This window comes from Geotrypetes seraphini, chromosome 8, assembly GCF_902459505.1.
Source record: "Geotrypetes seraphini chromosome 8, aGeoSer1.1, whole genome shotgun sequence".
Taxonomy (NCBI): Eukaryota; Metazoa; Chordata; class Amphibia; order Gymnophiona; family Dermophiidae; genus Geotrypetes; species Geotrypetes seraphini.
The window spans coordinates 181,747,647-181,773,802 of NC_047091.1; the positions used below are offsets into that span (position 1 = coordinate 181,747,647).

General features: G+C 43.9%; 2 protein-coding genes across 3 annotated transcripts in view; one reads left to right on the forward strand and one right to left on the reverse strand.

Moving 5' to 3' along the window:
• Positions 1-22,574, reverse strand: part of EWSR1 (EWS RNA binding protein 1) — a 217,481-nt gene extending 194,907 nt beyond the window's left edge. For both annotated transcript variants that reach the window (XM_033956837.1, XM_033956836.1), the window contains exons 1-3: positions 22,514-22,574; positions 16,922-16,958; positions 2,998-3,049 (exon numbers count right to left, since the gene is read on the reverse strand). In XM_033956837.1, coding sequence (XP_033812728.1) covers positions 2,998-3,049; positions 16,922-16,958; positions 22,514-22,526 — 102 coding nt within the window. In that variant the 5' untranslated portion in view covers positions 22,527-22,574. The remainder of the gene's footprint in view (positions 1-2,997; positions 3,050-16,921; positions 16,959-22,513) is intronic.
• A 378-nt stretch (positions 22,575-22,952) lies between these two features.
• The window catches only part of RHBDD3 (rhomboid domain containing 3), a 58,448-nt gene continuing 55,244 nt past the window's right edge, over positions 22,953-26,156 (forward strand). Inside the window, exon 1 of the mRNA XM_033956013.1 lies at positions 22,953-23,198. The gene's annotated coding sequence lies outside the window, so the exon portion shown is untranslated. The remainder of the gene's footprint in view (positions 23,199-26,156) is intronic.

Sequence of the window (26,156 nt, forward strand, 5' to 3'; positions counted from 1 at the left end):
TCAGCAACGTTGGAAAGATTTGAAGTGTGATGGGTTCCTGAACATTGAGTTGCAGGAAAGAGCCATGGCTGACACAGCTAGTGAGGTGCTATGAGAATCATGGAGGCTTGTTCTTGGTAAAGTGAGTTTTCCCGATTAGAGGAAATGGAGGGAAAGCATAAAGGAACTTGTCTTGCCAATCAAGGAGAAAGATTTCAGACTCCAAATTGGGAATGTAGAGTCTAGATCAGAAGAGTGAAGTTTGTGACTGTAGGAGGAAGCAAAGAAGTTCACTTCTAGGGTTCCTCAATCCGCCAAGATCTAATGTAAAAGTGGTGGAGTTGAATGATCACTCATGTGGTTGTAAGTGTTTGCTCAACTTGTCAGTTAAGATATTCTGCTTTCCTGCTAGGTAGACTGCTCTCAGGAAAATGTTGCAAGGAATCACCCAGGACCAGATATGGATTACTTCTTGGCAGAGCAGGTGAGAACCTGTATCACTCTGCTTGTTCACATAGTACATGGCTACCTGGTTGTCTGTGTGGATGAGTGCTACCTGTGGGAAAATCCTGGAATGTGTATAGAGCATTACTGATTGCTCAAAGTTTGAGAAGATCGATATGGAGAGCTCTTTCAAGAGGACTCCAAGAGCCTTGGGTATGGAGGCAGTCGAGACTCCCCATCCGAGCAAGGAGGTTTCGGTTGTTAATATCTTTTGATGTGGTGGCGTCCGGAACAAAAGGCCCATGGAAAGATTGGTTGGCAATGACAACCACTAAAATGACTTTCAGAGATGCGAGATCACAATTGGTCATCGAGATAACAATCTGGTGGCTTGATACTAGGGTTGTGGAGTCGGAGTAGGGACAAATTTGGATACCTGGAGTCGGGAGGTACCAGAAACCGAGGAGTCTGAGTTGAAGGATTTATCTACTGACTCCACAGCCCTGATTTAAAAACAGATAAAACCAGGGCTGTGAAGTCGGAATTGGAGACAATTTTGGGTACCTGGAGTCGCAGTTGTGTGTAATAATAATAATAACTTTATTTTTGTATACCACAAATACCACAAGCAATTCAGAGCGGTTTACAGAGGAAGGGACTATACACAGACAGCGATGTCACAGAAAATATTTTTCAAATTACATTGGTACCAGAAACTGATTCTGAGTGGAAGGATTTATCTACCAACTCCACAGCCCTGCTTGAAAACATTGGGTCAAAAGTGCCCACTGAGGTTTCCTGAGATGTAGACAAGCAAATGGTGTTATATGTACTGTAAAGGCCATGTGGCCAAGGACTCAGCATTTGACGTGCTATTATACAGCAATGCGAGGAAACCTTCTGGCAAATTCACATTAAAGTATCAAGTCTTTGTTGAGTCATGTCTAAGAGGGATCCAATGAACTATGAATGATTTCTAGATGGGATTTCTCATAGTTGACTGTGAATCCCAGGAGCTCCAGTAGACAAAACTGTTGCATTCATGGCTTAGTGAGCTTGTTAAGGTGTGGAGGCCTTGATCAACCAATCATCCAGGTAAGGGAACACATAAAAGCTGTATGAGCATAGCAGTGCAACTACTACTACTGAACACTTCACGAATACCAGACCAAATAGAGGCACTTTGTACTGAAAATGGCATGTTCCTACTTGAAAATGGAGTTACATCCATCCTACCGGCTCACAAGCAATATGGGTGTACGCTTCTTTGAGGTCTAGAGATTAGAGCCAGTCATTGAGAGAGAGACCATGCAAAACTTCACCAAGTAGGACTCTCATATGTTAGGGCTCACTCCAGCAAAAAAGAAATTCTACCTTGATCATACAGAGTGGCACATACTTCCTTTGATTTGTTTTAAAATTTGCTCCCTGTTATGTTTCATGGAGTGTCCCCTGGTCTTAAGACCATTACAAAAGATAAATAACCATTTCTATTTACATGTTTCAATCCGCTCATGATGTTATAGATTTTATTCCTGCTCAGTTGTCTCGTTTCTAAGCAGACAAGCCTTAACCAGGGGAGCTATTTAATTCTTTTTATCATTTTCAGATTAGAAAAAGGTTTTTTAGCCTTTCATCCAGATGTTGCCAGATTTTTAAAAGGAGCATCCTCTTCTGAATCAGCCATTCCCGATGTAAAATCGTAACTTGGTATTGCAGCCTCCGTCTTTTTGGCACACATTCTCCAAACATTATTGGAAGTAACATTGCGAGACGACTTTTTGAGGAGTCAGTTCTGTTGGGGGCATTTTCTAAGTCCTTCCCAATATAAGGAATGTAATGAATGAAATAATTTTTCCATAATAAAAATCTTATTAAGAAGGGAGGGGGGTGGGTTTCATTTTGTTTAATTTTATCTCATAAAATATTTATCATTATTTTTATTATAATTGTTATGTGTATTGGGAGGGGAGGGAAAGGAGGGGTTTAAATTTTAATAACAATTATTATACATATTAGGTAATACATATATTTCAGTTATTATTGTTCCTAAATACAGAATATATTGTATTTACAGTGGTACATGAAAGGAATTAAAGTGTATGTTTTATGAGATCGTTTTAAATTTCTATGTTACACTTGTGGATGTATGAAAATGAATAAAAAATTTAAACAGAAACAAAACAAATATGACAACGTATGAGGAAAAAAGAAATACAAAGACAAAATAGCACAAGTTTAACAAACTCACAGAGGCTCTAAGAACAACTTCTCAACACCACAGAAAACTGAAAACAGACAGTCCCACGAGACAATGTCACGCAGGAAGGCACCTGCATGTGTGGTACAGGCAGTCTTAAAATGACAGTGCACTTTCTGACTGTCCGTGCCAGGTTCTGAGGATGATGTCACCCAAGTGCGGGAATATAATGCCTGCTTGTCCTGATAATAAAAATGTACCTGGGGTTTCTCAGCAACAATGCAAGTAATGTTACTAGGTCAGTACATGTTAAAAAGTGAAAAAATAAAGTCAACCTAATGAACAGAGAAATCAAAATTGCAATTTTTTCTTACCTGCGTGGCCTGTGGATATCCTTGAGTTGGCTGTGCTGCATAAGCAGCGTAGCTGTAAAAAAATTTCAAGTGAATTAAAATAAATTCTTATGGAGAGGAATCTAGTCAAATGTATAAATCTGCTTCAAAGTAAAGTACATTTTATTGTATGTATAAATCTAATGAAATGCGAGTTTATACAGATCCCCAGGTTACCTACAGCAGCTCATGCATATGTTCTGCAGTAAAACTTTTTGAAAATATTGAATCAATTTGGTCTTGTCTGCTCATCAAGTCCTACTAGTCAAGTTCAAACCTGAGCGACACTCCTCTACCAGCAGATGGAGACAGAACACAAGCTTGCAGCTCCTGCCCGCCAATATTTTCTATAACAAAAGCAATCCATAGATCTCTGGTCCCCTAGAACACTGTTCTTCAACCGCCGGTCCGCACAGGACTAACGAAATCAAGTCAGCAGTTAAATTTCCTGCCGACTGCAGTTCCTCCCGACTGCGGTTCCTGCCAGCCTCAGGCGATCAAGACAGGGCTGCCGACGTCAGGGCCTTCCCTCAGAGTCTCGCCTGTTAGGAAACAGGAAATTGAAACAAAATAGGCGGGACTCAGAGAGTGAAGGTCCCGACGTCGGTAGCCTGTCTTGATCGCTGCCCCTGCCAAGTTGCTGAAGAGGGCCGCAGGGAAGTTGCATTTAGAATGAGAGAGCTGCAGATACAGGTGCAGGTGGAGGGAGATGGTCAGCGTGTGCGAGCAAGATCCTGGGGAGCCTTCACAGTGGCTGTCTCCCCTCCCACCAGCTCTCCTACTTGCCAGGGAAGTGATTTACTGACAACTTCCTGCAGGCAAGTACTGAGAGCTACTGGAAGGGGAGGAAGCAACTGTAGGAGGCTGGGAAGCTGCTGGATAAAGGGAGAGCTGTTACTGGATTTGGAGTGAGTTAGAAGGAGAGATGCTGCTGGGAGGGAAGGAGGGAAAGGGATGGGAAGAGAGTTAATGTTGGATAGAGGGAGGAGGGAAGGGAGAAGGAGAGATGCTGCTGGGAGGGGAGGAGGGAAAGGGATGGGAAGAGAGTTAATGTTGGATAGAGGGAGGGAGGAAGGAAGGGAGAAGGAAAAAAGGAAGGAAACAGCTGGTAGGGAGATTACAGGAGGGGGAAGGGGTCAGGGTGGAATGGAGAGATCAAATAAGGGAAAGGGGAGAGAGAGGAATGAGAAAGTAGAGAGACATCGATGCTGGAAAAGGGGTCAGCAGAGAAATGAGAGAGGAATAAAGATGCTAGATCTGGTGTAGGAGAGATAAAAATGAGGAAGGCAGTGAAGCTGGAATGAATGATGTAAAAATGAGAGGAGGCACAGGCTGGATGGACAGGGAAGAGGGGCATAGAAAGTCAGATACATATGGAAGGGGGAGAGGGCAGACATTAGATGAACATGCAGATGCTGGATTAAAAAGACAGGGCAGACGCTGGAAGGAAAAGAGTGAAAAGAAGATGAAAGCAGAAACCAGAGACAACAAAAGGCAGAAAAAAATAATTTTATTTCTATTTTGTCATTAGAATATCTCAGATTTGAAATATATATCCTGCTAGAGACATAACTGAGGACTGCAGTATTCTGTTAGCATGATATTTCTGTGTAGCATTCTATAATAACTTGGCTTGTTCAGTTTTCTTGATAGTAGAGGGGATATATGTGAAGGGGAGGGGAGACATGGGTTTTGTTGGTCTGTGCTCTGTATATTTGTATTTATAAAATCACAATTGTTCAGAATATTGTTTCTTTTTATACTTTAATAAAATACATTCAATAATAAAATACATTCAATATAAAATCATAACTGCGGCTTGTGCAGATGGGATCAGATGGTTTGCGGTTACCGAGCTTGCGGATATGGGGCGTAAGCGGGGTTTTTAAATTTTAGTCCTAGTAGTTTGCCGGTCCACAAAATAATTCTTTTATTTCTGCCGGTCCACGGGTATAAAAAGGTTGAAAAACACTGCCCTAGAAAGAGGTGGCTCAGTTAAGAATAACCCATCTTTTCAGGCACAAAAGCGACCCCCACAAGGAATACACTAGAACAGGGGTAGGCAATGACGGTCCTTGAGAGCCACAACCCAGTCAGGTTTTCAAGATTTCCACAATGAATATGCACAAGATTTGCACGGACTGCTTCCATTGTATGTAAATCAATCTCATGCATATTCATTGTGGAAATCTTGAAAACCCGACTGGGTTGTGGCTCTCGAGGACCATCACTGCCTACCCCTGTACTAGAACATTCTTATCCTGACCATCAAGAAATGGTAAAACCCTTTGACAACAGAGCACACTCAGACAGATGGGAACTTCAACTAGTCGGATATAACTCAAGGAAAGACTATTTTTAGCAAAATCACATTTCCCCTTATTCCAGTCTAGACATACAGGATGCAACAAAGCACTTCAACCTGAAAAGAGATCTGCTAACATAACCCAAGTATGCTCATCATAAAAGGGGCATTCTCCCTTGCTAGAAATTTCAATAGTAATGCTTAGTAAGTTTAATGACTAGCAGATATTTGCAAGACAGGTCAGTTACAGGTTCTTTTACAAAGCTGTTCTGCTGAGCAATGCAGCTTTGTAAAAGCCTTCAGAGACTACTGCCTCTGAAAAATCAGTGGAAAAATTCTCTACAGTAAAGTAGCTACAATTCCGATATTCATCTTATTCAAAATTGTCACAAGGTAAAACAAAGATCTTTCAAGAACTGATGCAACGGCTCAAAGGGAGAGAATAAACTACCTCAATACCAGGGCAAGATCCTAAGACAGAACCACTGCCAAGATGTTCAAACCTTTTCAAGAACTGTAACATACTGGGATGGCTAAAAAGCAAGTACCCTGCATCTGTCCCCTGTAACATACTATCACTGCTGCTTGACTACTCAATTCAGTTTCAGACCCTTCTATAGCTTTCCTTCAAAAAGGACATAAGAATTGTCATACTGGGCCAGACTGAAGGTCCATCAAGTTCAGTATCCCGTTTCCAGCAGTGTCCAATCAAGGTCACAAGAACCTGACAAGATCTCAAAAAATTTATGATGCTTATCCTAGGAATAAGCATTGGATTTTATATCTTATTAATGGCTTATGGGCTTTTCTTTTGGGAAATTATCCAAGGAAAAATTATGTCCTTCCTAATAATGAAAGATTAGTTCTTAACTGAACAATCATGTTTCTGTTAATATACGCAGGAGTCTACATTTGGTAATCAATCCATGCTCGTGAACCACTTACAGAAGGGTGTCAATCACATCTTTCAGCTCCTCCTCCTTCACCAGGTGAGCATAGCTCCCTCTTCAGTTTAAATGAAAGCAATTCGAACCCCACTAACAGGAGGGGAAAAAAGAGGAGCACAGGAAACTTCCACAGAAATAACACTACATTTCTGTTCTGCTCTAACTCATAAAAAATAAGTTTGTTTTGTTTTTATTTATTTATAACCTGCTTTTTACAGAGCAGTGCACATTTTACACTTAGGTTTATCAATGAATCAACCTGCTGTGTGCAACTAGTACTAACACAAGAAACTGCCAAAAGCTCAATAACTCATGTAAGAACCAATCTTTCATTCTCTTACATATATACACAGAAGTCTGTACATTAGGTGACATACCAAAGCAGTGCCAGACATCTAGGGAGGAACAGATAAGCCTGCATGCAAGACTAAGGACCCAAAAGCAGCGTCCTCTGTAGAACTTTGTAAAAGGTATGGAGAGTACACCAAGTAGCTGCTCTATAGATCTCTTTGGGCAGAACTGCCCGGAACTCTGCCCATGAAAATGCCATTATTGAGATAGCTTGGGGAAATCCACTGCTTATTCCTAGGATAAGCAGTATAAAGTCTGTTTTACTACTTGGGATCTCGCTGGGTGCTTGGGACCTGGGTTGGCCATTGTCGGAAAGAGGATACTGGGCTTGATGGACCTTCGGTCTGTCCTAGTATGGCAAATTTTATGAGCTCTGACAGAAATAAGTGGCTGTTTGCCACAGCTGTTATACGCCAGTAAAATTGCCTTGTGAATCCATCTGGCGATAGAAGCCTTGGAAGCTGGTCTGCCTAGTCTGAACTGACTCGTTAGCACAAAAAGATGGTCAGAAAGGCGAGACTCATTTGTCCTTTCTAGGTAGAACAGAAGAACACTTTGCACATCTAGCCTCTGCAATATCTTATCTTGCTTGTTCAAACCCATAGGATTAAAAGTGGGTAAATTAACCACCTGGTTGACATGAAAAGCTGACCACCTTTGGTAGGAAAGAAGGAACCGTGTGCAGAGAAAAACCAAACTCAGATCCTTAGGAAGGGCTCTCTGAAAAAGAGCCCACAACTGATATCCGTCTCACAGAGACTACTACCACCAAGAATATCGCCTTCACCGTGAGATCCAGAAAAGATGCCTCATGGAGAGGCTCGTATGGAGGCTTGGACAGTCCCTTCAGAACAATATTAAGACTTCAGGATAGAAAAGGCCAACCTGACCGCTCCCTTTAAGAACCAAGTCACATTAGGATGAGATGCCAGAGATTCTTTCCCCCCCTCGAGCTGGGAACACAAGAGGCCTGCCATCTGGACCTTGAGACACACCACAGCTAGGCCCTTTTATATCTCAGCTTGAAGGAATGCCAGGATCACAGGAATTGGCACGGTGAAAGGCTCAACCCTATCTTTGGAGCACCAGAGCTGAAAAGCATTCCAGGCCTCAATGTAGGCCACAAACGTTGATTGCTTCTTTGCTCAGAGAGCAGCAACGACTACCTCAGAATAGCTCTTGAAGGTCAAGGCTGTGAGCTCAATAGCCATGCCGTAAGACCAAAGCAATCTGGATTCTCCATGGGAATTGGACCCTGAAAGAGAACACTTGCATGCACCAGTAGCTCACTGGAGATGCACAAGAACCACATAGCAAACTGGCGAGGTCAGTCTGGGGTTATCAAGATTACACAAGCCCCTGGTGAGACGTGATACTGCGGATGACCTGGCCCACCAGGACAAATACACAGAAGTAGAGAATGACACTGACTTACCTGTGGCTAGCCATGGATAACCCACAGGAACAAGGAGGGGAAAGGGATATTGACTGGTTGCCACTTGTGATCGCGGGTGCAACAGCAGCCCCCCACCTCCCTTTTGTGGGTCCAACAGCCCTCGCACCCTCCCTCCCTGCGACTCTCCTGGGTCGGCATCTTTGATCTCCTTCACACCTCTCAGAGTGGGCCTACCAGTCTCTTAGAAGCTTCCTGCATGCAGGGCTGCTCCGGAACCTTCTTGCCGAGACCCTTCTTCTAATGTAACTTCTGGTTTCACCCAATGGAACATCAGCCTTCAGATGTAAGGAAGCACCTCTGTTGCCCCCTCCCCTTATCTGTTCAGGTGACATTGTCCTGACTGCCTTTCCTTCCAGGTATTGTTCCAATGCCCTCAGTATTAGACAAATGGCTTGGCGTTCCAGGCAATTTATAGACCACTTCCTGTGTGGGAGGGTCCATTGACCCTGTACGATGACCACCACAATGGACTCCTCAAGCAAACAGGCTAGCATCAGTCATTAGGGTCACCCATGAGGAGATTTTGAGGGGTAAGCCCTTCAATAAGGCATATCCATGGAGCCACCAACATAAGCTATTCCTCGCATTCCCTATCCAGGGAAGCTGCTGTTGTAAGGAATGCCTCTGCAAAGTCCACCTGGAGAGCAGAGCCTCATGGAGAGGGCGCATATGCACCCTTGCCCAGGGCACTATCTTCAGTGTAGCTGCCATCGAACCCAGCAAGGTAATACCAGGCTACTGGATTTGGCATCGCCAAGACAACTGAAATCTGCTTCCAGGAGCTTCTGTTTGCTTGGCTCGGGAAGAAAGACATGGCCTTTGCCGTGATGAAGCAGAACCCCAGATACTCCAGGCATTGGGTTGGCTCCAGATAACTTCTTGAAAATGATAATCCACCCCACATCGTGTAAAAAATCCACAACTTGTCACAATGCCTGCTCACCTTCCGGCCTTGATGGTGCCCTGGTATGGGTGACCCTACACACTCATCCTGCGCAGGTGAGCTGTGATTACCATCATCACCTTGTGTATAGGGCCATTAATAGACCAAAAAGGCAGGGCTGCAAACTGAAAATGTCATTGAAGGATTTGAAATGTCTAGAATTTCCTGTGGTCCAAGAAAATGGGACAACCAAATCTCCAACCTTCTGATGACCACCCCAGACTATAGGACATTCAGAAAGGAAATAAAGACCACACTTTTCAAGAAATTCCTGAAACAGCAATAACATCACGACCTCTTAGTAACACCAAAACTGACGATCAATCTAACCATTACTCACTAATAATAACAAAAGAACCTCCACTTTGACCACCTATCAACTCTACTACAAACCACCTCACCCTCAACAACCCGCTAAATGTCTATAAGATCTACAACCTACCTCACTAGCTAATCATTGTAACTCTGTTTTTAATTTAACCTTTTGTAATCCGCCTTGAACCGCAAGGTAATGGCGGAATAGAAATCCCTAATGTAATGTAATGTAATGTAATTAAGATACGCCTCTGTCAGATCTAAGGAGGCTACGAATTTCCCCAGAGCCACCACTGCAATGATGGAACAAACCATTTCCATGTGGAAGTGTGATACTCTCTGCAACGCATTTACGAACTTTAGATCCAGAATTGGTTTCCACTCCACTGTCTTTCTTGGGCACTATGAAGCATATGGAGTTCTGTCAGAACATTATTCTTCTTCAGGAACTAGTTCTATAGCTTGAAATGTCCAATAGCCTGTTATAAGGAACAGCACCCTCCAGGGATTCAAGAAAAGGTTAGGTAAGTTCCTCTGAACCAGAACGTACGCAGGTAAGGATAGACTCAAATAGGGAACTGGTCTTTGACCTAAGGGCCACCGTGTGAGCGGACTGCTGGGCATGATGGACCACTGGTCTGACCCAGCAGCGGCAATTCTTATGTTCTTAAACGCAGGCCTCCTTTTCTGGCAGTCTGGCTGTATAGTCAAACAGATATGAAGGAGGGTAATAAAGCTCAATCTTGTGACCCTTTCAAATAAGATCTAGAACCCAGCAGTCCAAGAAAATTTGCTCCCACTCTCTCCAGAATGCCGACAGTCTCCCACTAATGTGCGGGAGTGTGGTAGCCAATCTGTCATTGTGCTTTCTTGGAAGGTGTGCTGACGCAAGACCCTGAGAGTTGCTGGTGTCTTAAAAGAGTTACCAAACTGCTGTCTGGACCCCTGATAAGATCTCAGAGTGGAGGAACCTGCAAAGAATTGGTGGGAACATCTGCCTCCCCCAGTGGGTCAGCGAGGACTAATATCAGGCAGAGATCTATGGCGGCAATCTGCCATTCTGGCCATAAGCTCATGAAGGCCCTTACCAAACAGCACCTGTTATTTGAAAGGCAGTCTGCTTAAGGTGGCTTTGGAAGACGAATCGCCCATTGTCTGATCCAGAGCATGCAACAGGCAGAAACCGCATACGCCAACATCTTGCTCATGACTAATGTCATAGAGCAGTGTTTTTCAACCTTTTTACACCTATGGACCAGCAGAAATAAAAGAATTATTCTGTGGACTGGCATCGGTCCATGGACCAGCGGTTGAAGAACACTGGGCTAAATCTGCACCCCAGACCCCACCCTCTTAATAGTACTAATTGCACCTTGCACGTCCAGTGCCTCATCTGAAAGCCTTCCCTCCAACGTTGCAACATCAGAGAGAAGACTTCCTGTTCAGGCGCAGGATGCCTGTAGGAGCCACTGCCCGTGGCTTTGTGCACTAAATCAGTTAGGAAGAGGGAGCTGGCTCGAAGATAACGCCGCATCGATCGCACCATGGACCGGCAGTTGAAGAACACTGTTTTGGGCCTGATGCACGTGCTGGCCCTGTAGACCGGCAGGAAATTTCTGTGGACCGACACTGGTCCATGGACCGGTGGTTGAAGAATACTGATATAGAGCATCTGTCTCAATCTACCCCCTCCAGCACCAGCTGGGGGCAGACGTCCTCAACCTTGGCTGGACTTCACTGTAACCTGGTGTGGCAAGCATGTGCCGCTTTAAACTCCAAGCTAGCATTTCAAATTGCTTCATAAGAACCACATCCATCTTGTGATCTTGTGCATCATTTAACATCATTCCTTCCTCACTAGGGAGGGAGGTATGTTTTGTTACTTGAGCCACTATGGAATCCAATTTCAGCTGACTAAACAGTTGCTTAAATTCTGGAGCCATAGGGTAAAGTTTAGACATAGTTTTGGTCACTTTTAGGAAGTCTTCTGGAGTCTCCCATTGTTCAGTGACCAGCAAGCTGGTGTCCGAATGCGAGGGAAAAAAAGGTGGTCCGAGCATTTGCACCACTTATGAGACTGTGCGATGGATGACTGCTGAGACTCCAACTTCAACTCCCCGAGTGCATCCGTAACAACATATGGAAAGGTAGCAGACTTAGAACAGCTGACGCTCTGACAGAACACCTTGACTTGTCCCTGATAGGGAACCAGAATCCTCCAGAAAGGAAGCTGAGTCCTGGAACAATAAAGGCATGGGGTCTGATCTCCAAGCCTCCCAGTCCTGCTCTATTTGGTCACACAGACTGGAAGCCAGCCTCCTATGTGACAGACCTCCTGAAGAGGCATCTTTCCCCTGTCCGATGCCAGCACACCCTCAGGCAGCGCAGTGCATCCTGGGTCCGTCAAATAAGCTTTCCATAGAGATTCACAAATTCTGGAGTAAGTTCTTGGACAGGAAGCCCCAAGGACCCTTACAGGACCTCAGACTAGCTTCTCTTTGGCTCCAGTGTCCTTACACTTGTGTCTCACACCTTTACTAATTTTTTTAAGTACCTTCTTACTTCTCATTTATAATCTTAATGTATACTTTCTTCAAACCGCTTAGAACCTAACGGATGTAGCGGTATATAAGAAATAAATTACATTACATTACTATTTGAGGACTCCGGGAGGGATTTTCTCCCTACTATTCAGCCTCCTTGCAGTTCCCCAGCCTTAGAGGACCCAGAGAAGGCTAAGCCCAAGGCTCCCATATCTCCCTCGCATGTGCCATAACATTCTTGGGTGACCATCCAGTGTGAACTAGTATGATTATAGGGGTAGAATAGCCCAGGGAGTCCATCTTAGTCAATTTTGAGCCAAATCGAGGGATTTTGAAACAGGTAGAGGATTTAAAAAAAAAAAAAAAAAAAAAGGTTACAATCAAAGATGGCCACCACCAGAAAAATTACATCAAAATCAGCCCATGGGGGCTACCCTGAAAGTTAAACTCAGGGAGATTTTGGGGGTGGGGGAACCTTATCTCTGGCCCCAGAAAACCTTAAATTCAAATTTTCAACCCCCCCCCCCTAATTTTCCCCATAGGGAATGATGGACTGTACTATCAATGCTGCTGCCTACCTATGTTAGTTTTGCTTCAGCCCGACTGGAGAGAATTTTCTGCTTCGAATCCTTGTGAAACAGTCCAGATCTGGAAATCTTCGGGCTGCCAGTTGGACTGGAAACTACTGAAGGCTCAACTCATCGCAGCGTGACAGGGAAGAAAATGCAGCCAGCTCTCTGAAACCCAACGGGATTCATACAGGGACTCCACAGCCTGCACTCAAGCCTCTAATACATGAGAAGGCGAGAAGGCTCCCAAGGGAACGGACCCAAAGCCTCAAAGTTAACACAAAGAAGGCTGGCTCATCAGGTACAACTGGGAATTTCCCTATAAGCTGCAGTCCGCCCTTGTGGAGTCTGCATTCTTTCCTAGGCAGAGTAGCCCTAAATATGGGGGTCCTCTGGCACCAAAGCCTCCCGAAAACGAAGTAAAAAGAACAAAACAGAGCCGATCAGAAAACTGAAGAGGGTGCTATACTCCACTGGTGAACATAACAACATAAGAAACGCCTTCACTGAATCAGACCTTTGGTCCATCTAGTCCGGTGACCCGCACACGCGGAGGCCAAGTCAGGTGTTCCCCAATGAAGACATTGTTTACCCGTATCCCTCAATGTGATTTGCAAGAAGGTGTGTATCCAACTTGCCCTTGAAACCCAGAATGGTGGTCTCCGTCACAACCTCCTCCAGGAGGAGCTTAAAGATGTGACTGACACCTTTCTGCAAGTGGTTCGAGAGCATGATTTATGGACTCCTGTGTACATGTAAATTTTATTTCTTTTATAGTTTCTGGAAATGAATGCAGAGACTTCATTTACCAGCAGATAGATATAGTGAGCATTAAATTCAGCTCTGTCATACAGGATATCGTGTTGTTTGGTCAACCAATTTTCTCTATCACCAGGAGCAGATGGAGGGTCTCAAGCTCTAGGTCTTCTTTGTTACCTTGCTCCTTTTCCATGTCTCTCAGTTCCACAGAGCTTTGGGTGTTTAGGCTAAGCGATGCCTACTTTAGGGAGTACACGTGATGGTACCAGCTGTCTCCCCCACTCCATCCTCCCTCCTCACAAAAAAAGGAGCATTCTTTGGCAACTTCTAAATGCTTGCCCACACAGTTTGAACTGAGCTGAATTACTTCTTAGCCATGGAAAACTGTTTCAGGTCTGTCAGCACTAAGTTTATTTTCCTTTCAAACTTGGCTGAGACAAACGCTGCTCTTACACTGGGAAGTGAAGAGCAGTGGCAGAGCATGGTTCAAGATGTCTAGAAATATGAACGACGAGCGAGGTGATTCAATTTGCAGATGACACTAAACTGTTCAAAGTTATTTAAACGCATGTGGATTGTGAAAAATTGCAGGCGGACCTTAGGAAACTGGAAGACTGGGCATCCAAATGGCAGATGAAATTTAATGTGGACAAATGCAAAGTGATGCACATTGGGAAGAATAACCTGAATTGTAGTTAATGGATGCTAGGTCCACCTTGGGGATTAGCGCCCAAGAAAAGGATCTGGGTATCATGGTGGATAATATGATGAAACCTTTCACCCAATGTGCAGTGGCAGCCAAGAAAGCAAACAGGATGCTGGGAATTATTAAAAAAGGGAAGGTTAATACTAAGCATGTTATAATACCCCTGTATCACTCCATGGTGCGACCTCATCTGGAGTATTGCGTTCAATTCTGGTCTCCTTATCTCAAGAAAGATATAGTGGCACTTGAAAAAGTTCAAAGAAGAGTGACCAAGATGATAAAGGGGATGGAACTCCTCTCGTATGAGGAAAGACTAAAACGGTTAAAGTTCTTCAGCTTGGAAAAGAGACGGCTGAGGGGAGATATGATTGAAGTCTACAAAATCCTGAGTGGAGTAGAATGGGTACAAGTGGATCGATTTTTCACTCTGTCAAAAATTACAAAGACTAGGGGCACTCAATGAAGTTACAAGGAAATACTTTTAAAATCAATAGGATATTTTTTTCACTCAGAGAATAATTAAGCTCTGGAACGCAGTGCCAGAGGTTGTGTAAGAGCAGATAGTGTAGCTGGTTTTAAGAATGGCTTGGACAAGTTCCTGGAGGAAATGTCCATAGTCTGTTATTGAGAAAGACATGGGGGAAGCCACTGCTTGCCTTGGTTGCTACTCCTTGGGTTTGTACTAGGGACCTGGATTGGCCACCATGAGAACGGGCTACTGGGCTTGATGGACCATTGGTCTGACCCAGTAAGGCTATTCTTATGTCACTCAGTCAGAGCTTTCAGATTTGAAGTTGAAGACAGCAGTGATGGGTTTCTGTACAGTCTTGTCAGTTTCTAGCACCCGTGGCCATTTTGAAAACCTGCATTTCAAGCTCCACAGGCGTTAAGCTCTTTTGTGCAGTTTTCTCAATATCTACACAGCTGACATTATTGCTCCTCCCCCGAGTTTCTTTTCTTGCTTCAAGCTTATTCTTACTTGGCCACTTTTGCTCTTGGGCATCTTTAAAAGGATCCCTCTCCTCCAGCAGACACCTGGCCTCTGTTCTTGAGTTCAAGCTTTTTCTAGTGCTTTCTGAAGGGACATTCTACAATTCCTCTTGCCATTTCTGTCAGTTGATGCTTCTGCATCTAATTATGTTGCTTGACTGTACCTCTGGGCCTTCATAATTTTGGTCACAGCGAGTTTTAAAATCAGATTTGCTTTGTTTGAACTGTGGTGGAAAATAAGAGCAGTTTCTGCCACTGTAGTAGAAATGGTATCAAATTTGAAGTGGTTCCATCTGTGAGCTAACACTAATGCGAGCTGATTTTCATTTTGTTTTTTTATTATGCGCTTCCCCTAGAGTTTTTACGAATATGCTGGAACATATTTCTGGTCATTTTTATGTTGGTTCTCTTATCAACTGCATATGGTGCCTCGTGTAGTCTTATTTTTCACAGCATAAGATAAGATCCAATCACTATGTCTGCAGGCTGGTCAAACAGGTCCCCAAGGGATTTGACCTGCAGGATGCAGACCCAAGTCTGCTTCTTCTCCACGCAGAGTTCATCACCTCACTGGGGAGCTCTGGTGCACCGAAATCCACAAAAAACACATTGAAAATAATAATATATAGAAGGGAAGTGGTACATTCTTTGACTTAGGATTCTAAGGGAGCCCTGAGGAAGACGGTGTTGTCGAAACACGGACTATGTTGGGTCCACAGTTCCCATCTTATGGGTCCTAGACATTTTATAATGTGGATTTTATGACTGTATCTTCAATAAAGCATGCATCTTAGACATCTTCTCCACAGCATTTTTGTTTTTAGACGCAGAGAGTGGATGGAAGGAATTGAATGAGAAGACGAGGAAAGCAGAAACCAGACAACAAAGGTAGAGAAAAAAAAATCTATTTTTTTTCTTTAGGATAAAGTAGTATATTAGTTGTGTTGATAAAAATTTATAGACAACAAACAGTGGAATTGTCCCAGTCAGAATGGTGAGCACCAAAAAAGTGTCCTTCAACTCATCTGATACATCCAACTGCCTTTATTCATCCAAGAGCTCGTATATATATCCAATAACTTTTTTGGTGCTCACCATTCTGACTGGGACAATTCCACTGTTTGTTGTGCTTTCAAGTGTGTGGTGTTGTTTTCCCTGTTTCACTTTGTGATAAAAATTTATAAACAAAGCCCTGCTAGCTGAACATCTTTCTCTAGTTCAGCAGCCAGAACTTTGATTTATAAGGAAGGAATAAGCTAAATATTGCAGTAATGAGGCTTCTATGGATGCTGCGGGGACAGTGTCATGGGGACAGGGCGGCAATAGGGACAAATTTTTTCCCCGTGTCATTCTCCAATGTCTACCATCCAATGGAGACAAATATTGAAAGGAAGCAGATTGCAGTGTTCCTTATAGGCTGAAATTCATAGCCTTTCTTTCTATTTTCATGTGCTAAAAGCAGAGGACAGCCTACATGTCTGGACTAGTCTGGAGGATAACAAGGAAAAGAAGAATGAAGAAGAGAAGAATGACAAGAATATTCAAAATTAAAGGGAAGCATCAGTGGAAGTAAGGACTGAATAGGGAAGGGAGGGGGAATCATAAGTTAGAGGCAACAGACTTACTATCAAGAGGAGCAAGAATGTATTACCCTGCTCATCCACTCCCCTACCTGCCATGCCAGTTTAAGGAGGGAAACAGTGGTAAGATGGCCTAGCAGCATGAATACAGAACACCATACTATTGCAAGACTAGTCCATCAAACTTAGTGCAATCACAGGTGAACTGTTATTCTCCTAGTTCCAACATGTAATTGGAGGTAGGGCAAAAGAGCTAGGAAACAATGCTTCCCACTGACCCAATCCCTAGTCCCCCAAAGAGACCGGACATGTTCACAAAGTCAAATTGCCTTTATTGCAGCTTAAAAAAAAAACAAAAAAAAAACCTTTCATACAGCAATTCTAGTTAAAATCAATTTCCTTCAATATTCAATAAAGAGCAATGTGAGCATTCCATACTTACCCCTGCTGGGCTCCAGTTTGGCTGTAAGTACTATAGTCTAGAAGGATAGAAAAGATAAAATAAAGGTAATGCACACAGTCTTAAAGGAAACATACTACATTGTACTAACATTTATTAGCTATAGATTAAAACCATTTGGTGATATGAGAGTGTAAGAATAGCTTCAAAACGAATGCCTTATCTCAACTTTATTTTTTTGTAATTTATTTAATCTTTGAGTAATCTGGAACTCACAAAATTATCCTTCAGCAATCACACTAACAAATATAATACAGATTAAGCTATTTTCAAGTAGGTGAGTCATTCTAGACCAGTGGTCTCAAACTCGTGGCCTGCCAGGTACTATTTTGAGGCCCTTGGTATGTTTATCATAATCACAAAAGTAAAATAAAACAGTTTCTTGATCACTCGTATGTCTCTTTAGCTATAAAATACAATATTATTATTAAGACTTGGCCAAAAGGAAATTGTTATTTCTAATAAGACATTAACTGTTTTTTTCTGAGGCCCTCCCAAGTGCCTACAAATCCAAAATGTGGTCCTGCAAAGGGTTTGAGTTTGAGACCACTGTTCTAGACCATAGGGTTATTTCCCTTTACTCGCATGGGTTGCATTAGAGAACTATAAGTTTTTCACTCCGCCTCTAGGGTACATCACAGGCTAGCTTAGCTCCTCCCATCAGTCCATACCCAAGCATAGAGAGGCACTACCATTTGTAAAGTAGAGGAACCTGCAACGACAAGCTAAACAAGTGTTCTGCTCAAAACAAATAAACAACTCTATTAACCGTCAACATAGGCTTCAAAGCAGCTCAGGAATTACTCCCATAACATGGAGAACAGTCACAAAGCTCTCCCTAACCCCAAAGGACTGACCAGTTTCCACAAAACAGATAGATGCATAGGAGACACATCTGAACTGAACTCTGAAATCTACAAGCAGGCACAGCAAGGACAGGGAGGTTGTCTGTAATATCTTACCTATCTACTGGAAAAGAGCTTACTAGGTAAGCACATAATCTCCTTTTCCAGTGCAAAAGGTGAGATATTCTAGACCAGTAGTCTCAAACACAAACCCTTTACAGGGCCACATTTTAGATTTGTAGTCACTTGGGAAGGCCTCAGAAAAAAATAGTTAATGTCTCTTTAAAGAAATTACAACTTTGCATATAAGTACCTACAAATCCAAAATGTGGATTATCTGAAATTATCAGAAGCAATTGAGAAAATATTTATAAACTATAGTTTATAAATCTTTCCTTAATTGCATCTGATAATTTCAGCTATACACAGCTGAAAGCAGTGCAACATGCAGAAAGTGAAAAACTATCAAAGTATCCACTGCAAGAGACAAGATTTTGGACCAATTATTTTGAGGCCCTTAGTATTATAAAGAATGACTATGGAAAACTTGTGCCTTGTGTCCGGTGGTCACAACCGCCTTCAGCTCTCACCTCCAGCACAGGACACACGCACAAGCTGCACTGCCTCCAATGGTTACCTTACATTCTGGAACGTTGCCTACCTCACTGCGGTTAACTTCACGCAAGCGCTTTCCTGCGTCTGTACGCGATTGTGAGGTAGAGTGGATAATCGCATACAGACGCAGGAAAGAAAGCGCTTGCGCGAGGTTACAGCAGTGAGGCAGGCAACGTTCCAGAATGCGACCGCCAGACACTTAAGGCACATGTTTTCCATAAAAAATAATTCTTTATAATACCAAGGGCCTCAAAATAGTACCCGACGGGCCGTGAGTTTGAGACCACTGTTCTAGACCATAGGGATGTACAAAAGCAGTCCCCCCCCCCCAACTAGTCAGGGTGGGCTTGATGTGCCGGCCTTCAAAACTGAGAACCCAAAAGTCGAGTTCTGACAGGCACAATCATCCACTCTGTAGAATTTGGCAAACATGGGAAGAGACAACCACGTTGCCGTCCTGCAAAACTCCTCAGGAGAAAAGATCTAGCTTCGGACCACAAAGAAACCACACTCATAGCAAAATGCACCCGAACAGAAACAAGAGATTCTTTCCCTACAAGAAAGTAGGGGAAAGAAAAGGCTCTAGGGATCCACATGGAAATCGTGGCCTTAGAAGCGGAACACCATGCTTCAACAAACGAGTCAGCACAAACAGAGGGTCAGAAAGACGTACTCGTTAGTGCCCTCCAGAGAACGCAGAAGCATCCTGTGCATGCCTAGTTTCCTCATAAACCAATCCTGATATTTGGAACTCATTGGCTGAAAAACAGGCAAAAACACTTCCTGAATGACAGAGAAAGCTGAAACCACCGTCTGCAACAAGGAAGGAAAGAACTATCCGTAAAGAAACTCCAAAATGCGGAGAAAGAGATCCTGACAAGACAATGCCCAGATTGGAAACCCTACGGGCATAAGTGATGGCGATCAGAAAACAGTCATGAAAACTAAGTCCAGGAGAAACGCATCCAGAAGATACTCATAAGGAGCTCTGGCAAGGCACAATAGCACCATGTTAAGGTCCCAGATCGGGAACAGATCATTAACAGGCAGCCAGACCAAAGAGCCCCTTTCAAAAATTGAGCAATGACAGGATATGATATGACGTTAACTAGAACCGACTATCCCGAGATGGAAAACAGGACAGATTGATCCCCAGGGCATACAAAGATGCCACCATGAAGACCTTATCCACACCAGCTCGGAGAAAGGGAAGAATCTGCGACTCTTGAGCCGAACAAAGGCTTCCGCCCCCGGGAGCCAGGTCACCTCAAAGGAGAAAAGTTTCCCACATCTTAACGTAGGCAGACACCTTGGACAACTTCTTAGAATCTGCGGCTGAAGAAGTATAGCACATCCCCCCCTTCCGCCAAGGTCATGAAGTCGATGCTGGGCTGACCTCAGCATCTCACAATTGTCCGAAGCGCCTGAAGTGACAGGTCTACTCTCTAATTGAGTCCGACCGCCGATGAAGTCCGCTTGAATGTAGTCCACTCCAGCTATATGCGCTGCCATCAGCATCGGGAGATAACATTCTATCCAAAGGAAAAAAGATAGTGGGACTCCGCCAGCCCCACCAGACCTCAGGAAGTCTTTTAGGGCTAGACAAATGATGGACCACTTCCTCTGTAATGCAGACAGCAACAAAACATGCGGGGATGGGACGGGGAAAAAAAATTTGTCCCCTTGTCATTCTCTACTCATTATCCTATTTCAGACAAAGGGCCAGTCTGGATCACAAGTACCAGACAGATTTACTTTTATTATTTCTTATAAGCCATTTCCAAGGATAAATAACAGCTCTCCCAAGTCCAATTAATAGGGATATGGATTGGGACTGCCTTTTTGTAGTAAAGCAGTTAACATCCAGGTACTTAAAGCATTTTCCCTACCTGTCCAGAGGGGCTCACAATCTATCTAATGTCCCTGGGGCAGTGGAGGATTAAGTGACTTGCCCAGGGTCACAGGAAGCAGCAGCGTGAGGTTTGAACCCACAACTTCAAGGTTCTGAGGCTGTAGCTCTCTAACCATTGCATCACACTTTGTACGTATTTTTTTTTTCATGGACATTACCAAAATTTCTGACCCCTGTGCCAGCTACCATAACTATATCCTCAAGCAACAAATTCTACAATAAAATTATAAACTCCATGAAAACAATATTATCTCTAGTTTTTCAATCTGCTTTAGGTTCATAAAAGCCCTTTTACTAAACTGTGGTAAGCACTAGTGTGTATTTACTGTGCTTTAAAGAGCTTGCCAAAGAATATGCATTGCCATCCCGCAAAGTTTGCCTGTGCATGCACATTGCATGTTAAAATTTTTCTTAATTTTGTCTAAGGTGTGTTTGAAAGTGGGCATGACAATGGTAATCAGTTAGTGCATGAGGCACACTAATTGATTAGCACCAGATTGGCACATGGACTCATTGCCTATAAAATAAATTGTCAGTAAGAGCTCATGCAGTAACTCTTTAATGGTCACACACCAATGGCAAAATTAGGGTGTGGCCATTAATTAGGAAAAGGCCATTTTCCCCAGCCACAGCACAAGTGACCTTAGCATATACAACTTTAGTAAAAGGCCTCCTTAGAATCCTCTTGGTTTAGTGTTTGTAAAGCTAAACAACCAATCCATATTTAACAGTTTGATCTCATTTACGTTTTCATAAAGCACTTCCTCTCAACTAGAGATATGAAAAACAGAATAGCTCTGTGTGGGAAAACATTTTTAAACTGCTGAGCACTGGCTATTAACTGCAGATAATGGACAGTTACAGTCCAAAGTGTGAAAGTGACAGACATTATCTAGTTTCCAACATACAATCAAGGGAAAATTAAAATTGTAGCATTTGGAAAGGCACATGCCTTTAGTTCCTTTCACACTTATGTTATTGTATGACTTGTCCAGAATGTTGCTTGCTCTCAGGGTTTAGTTTATAGACAAAAAAAGTATAAGTTTGGACAGGAGCAAATAGTGAACGACTGAATTAAAGACTAGAGCACACTGCAGGAAATGATGGATATAACTGAACACACTTGCACATAAAACTTGCCTGAAACCCCCCTCCCCCATCTGACCCTAGGGCGGCTCCCCACCCACGCAGGCCGGAGTGATGATGCTCAATCGCTCCTGCCCCTCTATCTGCCTTTCAAAAGTATCAACGAAACGGGGCTCCAGACCTTCTCCCCCCCATAAGTTAAATGCTAGTGTCCTTTGCACCAACATGCACTGAAAGCAGTGCATGCAAATAGATCTCAGGAAATCCTGAAAATCCGACTGGATTGCGGCCCTCGAGGAGGGACTTTGACACCCCTGCCTTAGCTGGTAGATATCCCCATGCCCTCTACAGCAGAGATCTCAAAGTCCCTCCTTGAGGGCCACAATCCAGTCGGTTTTTCAGGATTTCCCCAATAAATATGCATTGGAAAGCAGCGTATGCTAATAGATCTCATGCATATTCATTGGGGAAATCCTGAAACCCCGACTGGATTGCGGCCCTCCAGGAGGGATCTTCGACACTCCCGGTTTAAAACAAAGCCTATCAGTGTGAACACGAGGCTCACGGAGGCGCGGAAGGGACGAGACGGCGGTGGCGGCCACGTCGCTTCCTCCCCTCCCCCACCCCACCGCGAGACCGTTAGCGGTTCGGCCTCCGGTCACCACCGAGAGCGCGCGGCCACAGGAAAAAAAAAAAAAAAAAAAGGGCAAACGGCTCAGGTTCCACCGCCGGTTCAAACGCTCCCCTCCCGGCCGCGCGGTGCCGGCTAAGCCTCCCGCCAACGGCGCTCGCGAAGTCCACGCGTCGTCCCCGCCCGCCCGCCGCCGACGACGACGACGGCGGCGCCGCCCAAACCCGCACGCTTTCTTTCGTCACCGACGGGCTCGAGAGGCCCCGGCTCGCACGAGCCTCGCGTCCGCTCCCCCAACCAAGGTGGGCCGCGGCCTTGCTGCGTGGAGCCTCCCTGCCCGCGCCTACGACGAGTAAAGGCCGCCCCGCCTGAGCCCACCCCGCCGTGCGCCCCAAGCCCGATAAGATTCCGTGCCCGGGGACCGGGCCCCGGCTCGGCCACCACCCAGGCTCCACACCGGTGGAAGCCACAGCTCCCGCACTCACCCGTGGACGCCATTTTGTCTTCTTCCTCTTCGTTCGTCCAACGTCTATAGAGGTTCTAACGATTGCGCAGGCGCAGAATTCGGGGCACCTTGGACTGCACCACTGTCCCGGGCAAAAGAAGGGGGGGGGGGACAGAAAACCCGCTTCTGTGTCATTTCTCTAACGGTTCCTTTCTGTAGCGTAGTTGACCTTGTTTAGACCTATATTAGAAGTGTCGAGTTAGAAATGGAATTTAAAAAAAAAAAACCCCAAAGCAACAACCACTAACGATTTGGAGGCTCGGACAGAGTGGCAGCTTTCGAAGTAATGGTTCCGTCCGCGGAAGTTAGGGATCGTGGCCCAAGAGCTGTTTTTACTACCGGAACCGAGAACACAGAGTGAAGCGCGTGAGCTTGTTACTAAGGTACAACATGGCAGGGGCCATATCGCTCTGGTCGCTAAGGGAGGAGAGTTTTTGAAATTTGAAAATATATTTGATTTTCTTTACCAAAAACACACTTTGAATGAAAACATGTGTAGAAGATAAATATAGGCTCTTGTCCCTTGCCGCCCGTGGGTGGGGAGGGGGTTTCCCTCCTTAACATCACATGACGTTCTGGAAAGGGAGGGAGAGGAAGAAGAAGAAGACCACAACAGGAAGTGGTAGTGTGTGGAAATTGAAATACACGCTTTCAAGCGGAAAATGGTATGAGCTTAGTCAGGCAAAAGGGCCTTGCCTTCCTGAGGAGAAAAATGGCCAACTGTGAGGGGGGGGGGGGTGTTCAGGGGAACGTATTTGTCTATGAACCCAGACACAAAATTAAAAAGTCTTTTAATTTGGGCCTGAGCACAGTAAGAGTGATTTTCAAAAGCATTATATACCACAGTAAAATGGCTGACTGAAAACTGCCCCTTACAAATATGGCTAAAACAGGGGTCTCAGAGTCCCTCCTTGAGGGCCGCAACCCAGTCAGGTTTTCAGGATTTCCCCAATGAATATGCATGAGATCTATGTGCAAGTACTGCTTTCAATGCATATTCATTGGGGAAATCCTGAAAACCCGACTGGTCTCTGGCACTCGAGGACCAGAGTTGCCCACCCCTGGCATAGACTGCTCTGGGAGAGGTGCTATGGAAGTGAATGTGATTGTTTGGGGGTGGGGGTGAATGAGAACCAGGACTAACAGTTAATTGGAAGAGCACATCATCAAGATCAGGGGTCCCCAAAGTCCCTCCTTGAGGGCCGAATCCATTTGGGTTTTATTTCCCCAATGAATATGCATGAAATCTATGTGCAGGTACTGCTTTCAATGCATATTCATTGGGGAAATCTTGAAAACCCGACTGGATTACGGCCCTCCAGGAGGGACTTTGACACCCCTGCACTACAGCCAGTTGACAATTTTGGGGCCCTTTTACTAAAGCTTACTGCAGGGGTGGCCAACATTGGTCCTCAAAGGCCACAATCCAGTTAGGTTTCCCCCCAATAAATATGCGTGAGATCTATTTGCATGCCCTACCTCCATTGTATGCAGATATATCTCATGCACATTCATTGTGGAGATCCTGAAAACCCAACCTAGCAAAAGCTGGGATTTCGACACCTTTGGCTTAGTGCCTGCTAATGGACATTGAGGTATGCTTACTGCCACTTAACTCATAGGTATAAAATAGGACATACGGCTTTTAGCCTCCTAAACTTTAGTAAAAGGGCCCCTTTGTTCCCAGAGGCACAGGAACAGAGAGGCTGGTTGCACCCTTTGTTTTGGGGCTTTTATTTGTATTAATAGCATGGTTCTGAAATTTGGAGGAAAACAAATCAGTGGATAGCCACAAGTGCTAATAATCCCAAAATCCTTCTTTTCTTGAAGATAGTAAGGATTTTGTTTGAGGGTCGGTTGTGACAGTGACATATGATGGGCCTTAAATTAGTTTTTAAACTTAGCTAACCATAAAATCACAAAAAGCTTTTTTTACAAAGCCGTGCTACCAACTATTGCCTGCTGAATGGGAAGAGGCCCATGGGAATTGAATGAGGTTCTTCGCATTCAGCATGCCGCTAATCCATAGCATCACTTTGTAAAAGGAGTACAAAGTTAAAATTGTGATAGTACTAAAACACAATATTATATGCCAAAGGAAAAATAGTTTTAACGTTCTATTAACAGAAAAAATATTATTTTCTGTGTAATTTTGAGCTTGGTGTATGTCATGAACCTTCTTTTTCCTTTCTTGCTTGTGCTTACCTAAGTTGCCTATTAGTTCCCAAACCTGTCCTCAGAACCCTAGAGTAAGCTGGGTTTCAGGCTCTCCACTGCGAGGGTCAATGAGAAACACTGGAGTTATGCTTTATACAAATTTATTTCATGCATCTTCATTATGGATTGTTGAAAAACTAAACTGGTTGTGTGGACATGTGATCAGGTTCAAGCCCATCAGCAAATCTTTCATGCGTGTTGCTGCTTCCTGATACAGGGGCCTTTTAGCTCAAGGATGTTAAGCTTACTGCAAAACACAAAACATTTTATAGTATCTTACCTGTTAATACATGCAAACCCCATTCATTAGTTACTTAAAAAAAATTTGTAGGGGACCTATGAGTGGAGAATGGATTTGAAAGTACAGTATTACCTGGCTAGTGCATTCAGATTGTTTGTTTATTTATTTATTCAATTTTCTATACCATTCTTCCAGGAGAGCACAGAACGGTTTACATGAATTTATTCAAGTACTCGAGCATTTTTCCCTGTCTGTCCCAGCAGGTTCACAATCTATCTAATGTACCTGGGGCAATGAGGGGGAGAATTTTGTGACTTGCCAGGGGTCACTAAGAGCAGTGTGGGTTTGAACCCACAACCTCAGGGTGCTGAGGATGTAGCTTTAACCACTGTGCCACACTCTAATTGAATAACACAGAAGGTAGTAAGCGCTTCTACATTAATGTTCACATTATTAGCATGCAGTACCTGGAAAAAATTAATGCATAATTTGCAAAAAAAAAGTTTTAAATAGAAATAAAAGCTTTAAAAATAAGCCATCTGAGCTTAGTGCATGGCAACACCCCCTTTTTGATTCTGTGCACTAGACTTTAAGTGCACTTATTTTTAGAATACGCCTAAAAAGATATGCATTCTAATTAGTGCTGATAATTGCTTATTAGTGGCCAGTTCCGGGTGCTGATTGGCTCATTAATTAAGTTGTGCACATAAATTGAGCGCGCAAACACAAATATGCCCATGCAACTGAAAGCGCCAAATATGGAATCTGGGATAGTGGATAATTCAACCACTGGAGAGACATGAGGAATTGTGTAGTGGCTTATCCTGCTATCCATGGAAAACTTTATGAACAAGCAGGATAAGGCAGCCACACATAAGTGACTCCCAAGATGAGGATGCAAGAGCTGGCGTGGCTTTTATAGTAACTTGTATTTGTGTTCTGCGGTAGGTTGAGCTGCACAGTAAAGGGTTGGGAAAAAAAAGTAGGATAGACCAGTGGTTCTCAACCCTATCCTAGGGGATCCCCCAGCCAGTTGGGTTTTCAGGATATCCCTAATGAATAGGCATGAGAGAGATTTGCATATAATGGAGGATACAGCATGCAAATGTGTCTTATGCATATTCATTAGGGATATCTCGAAAACCCAACTGGCTGGGGGTCCCCT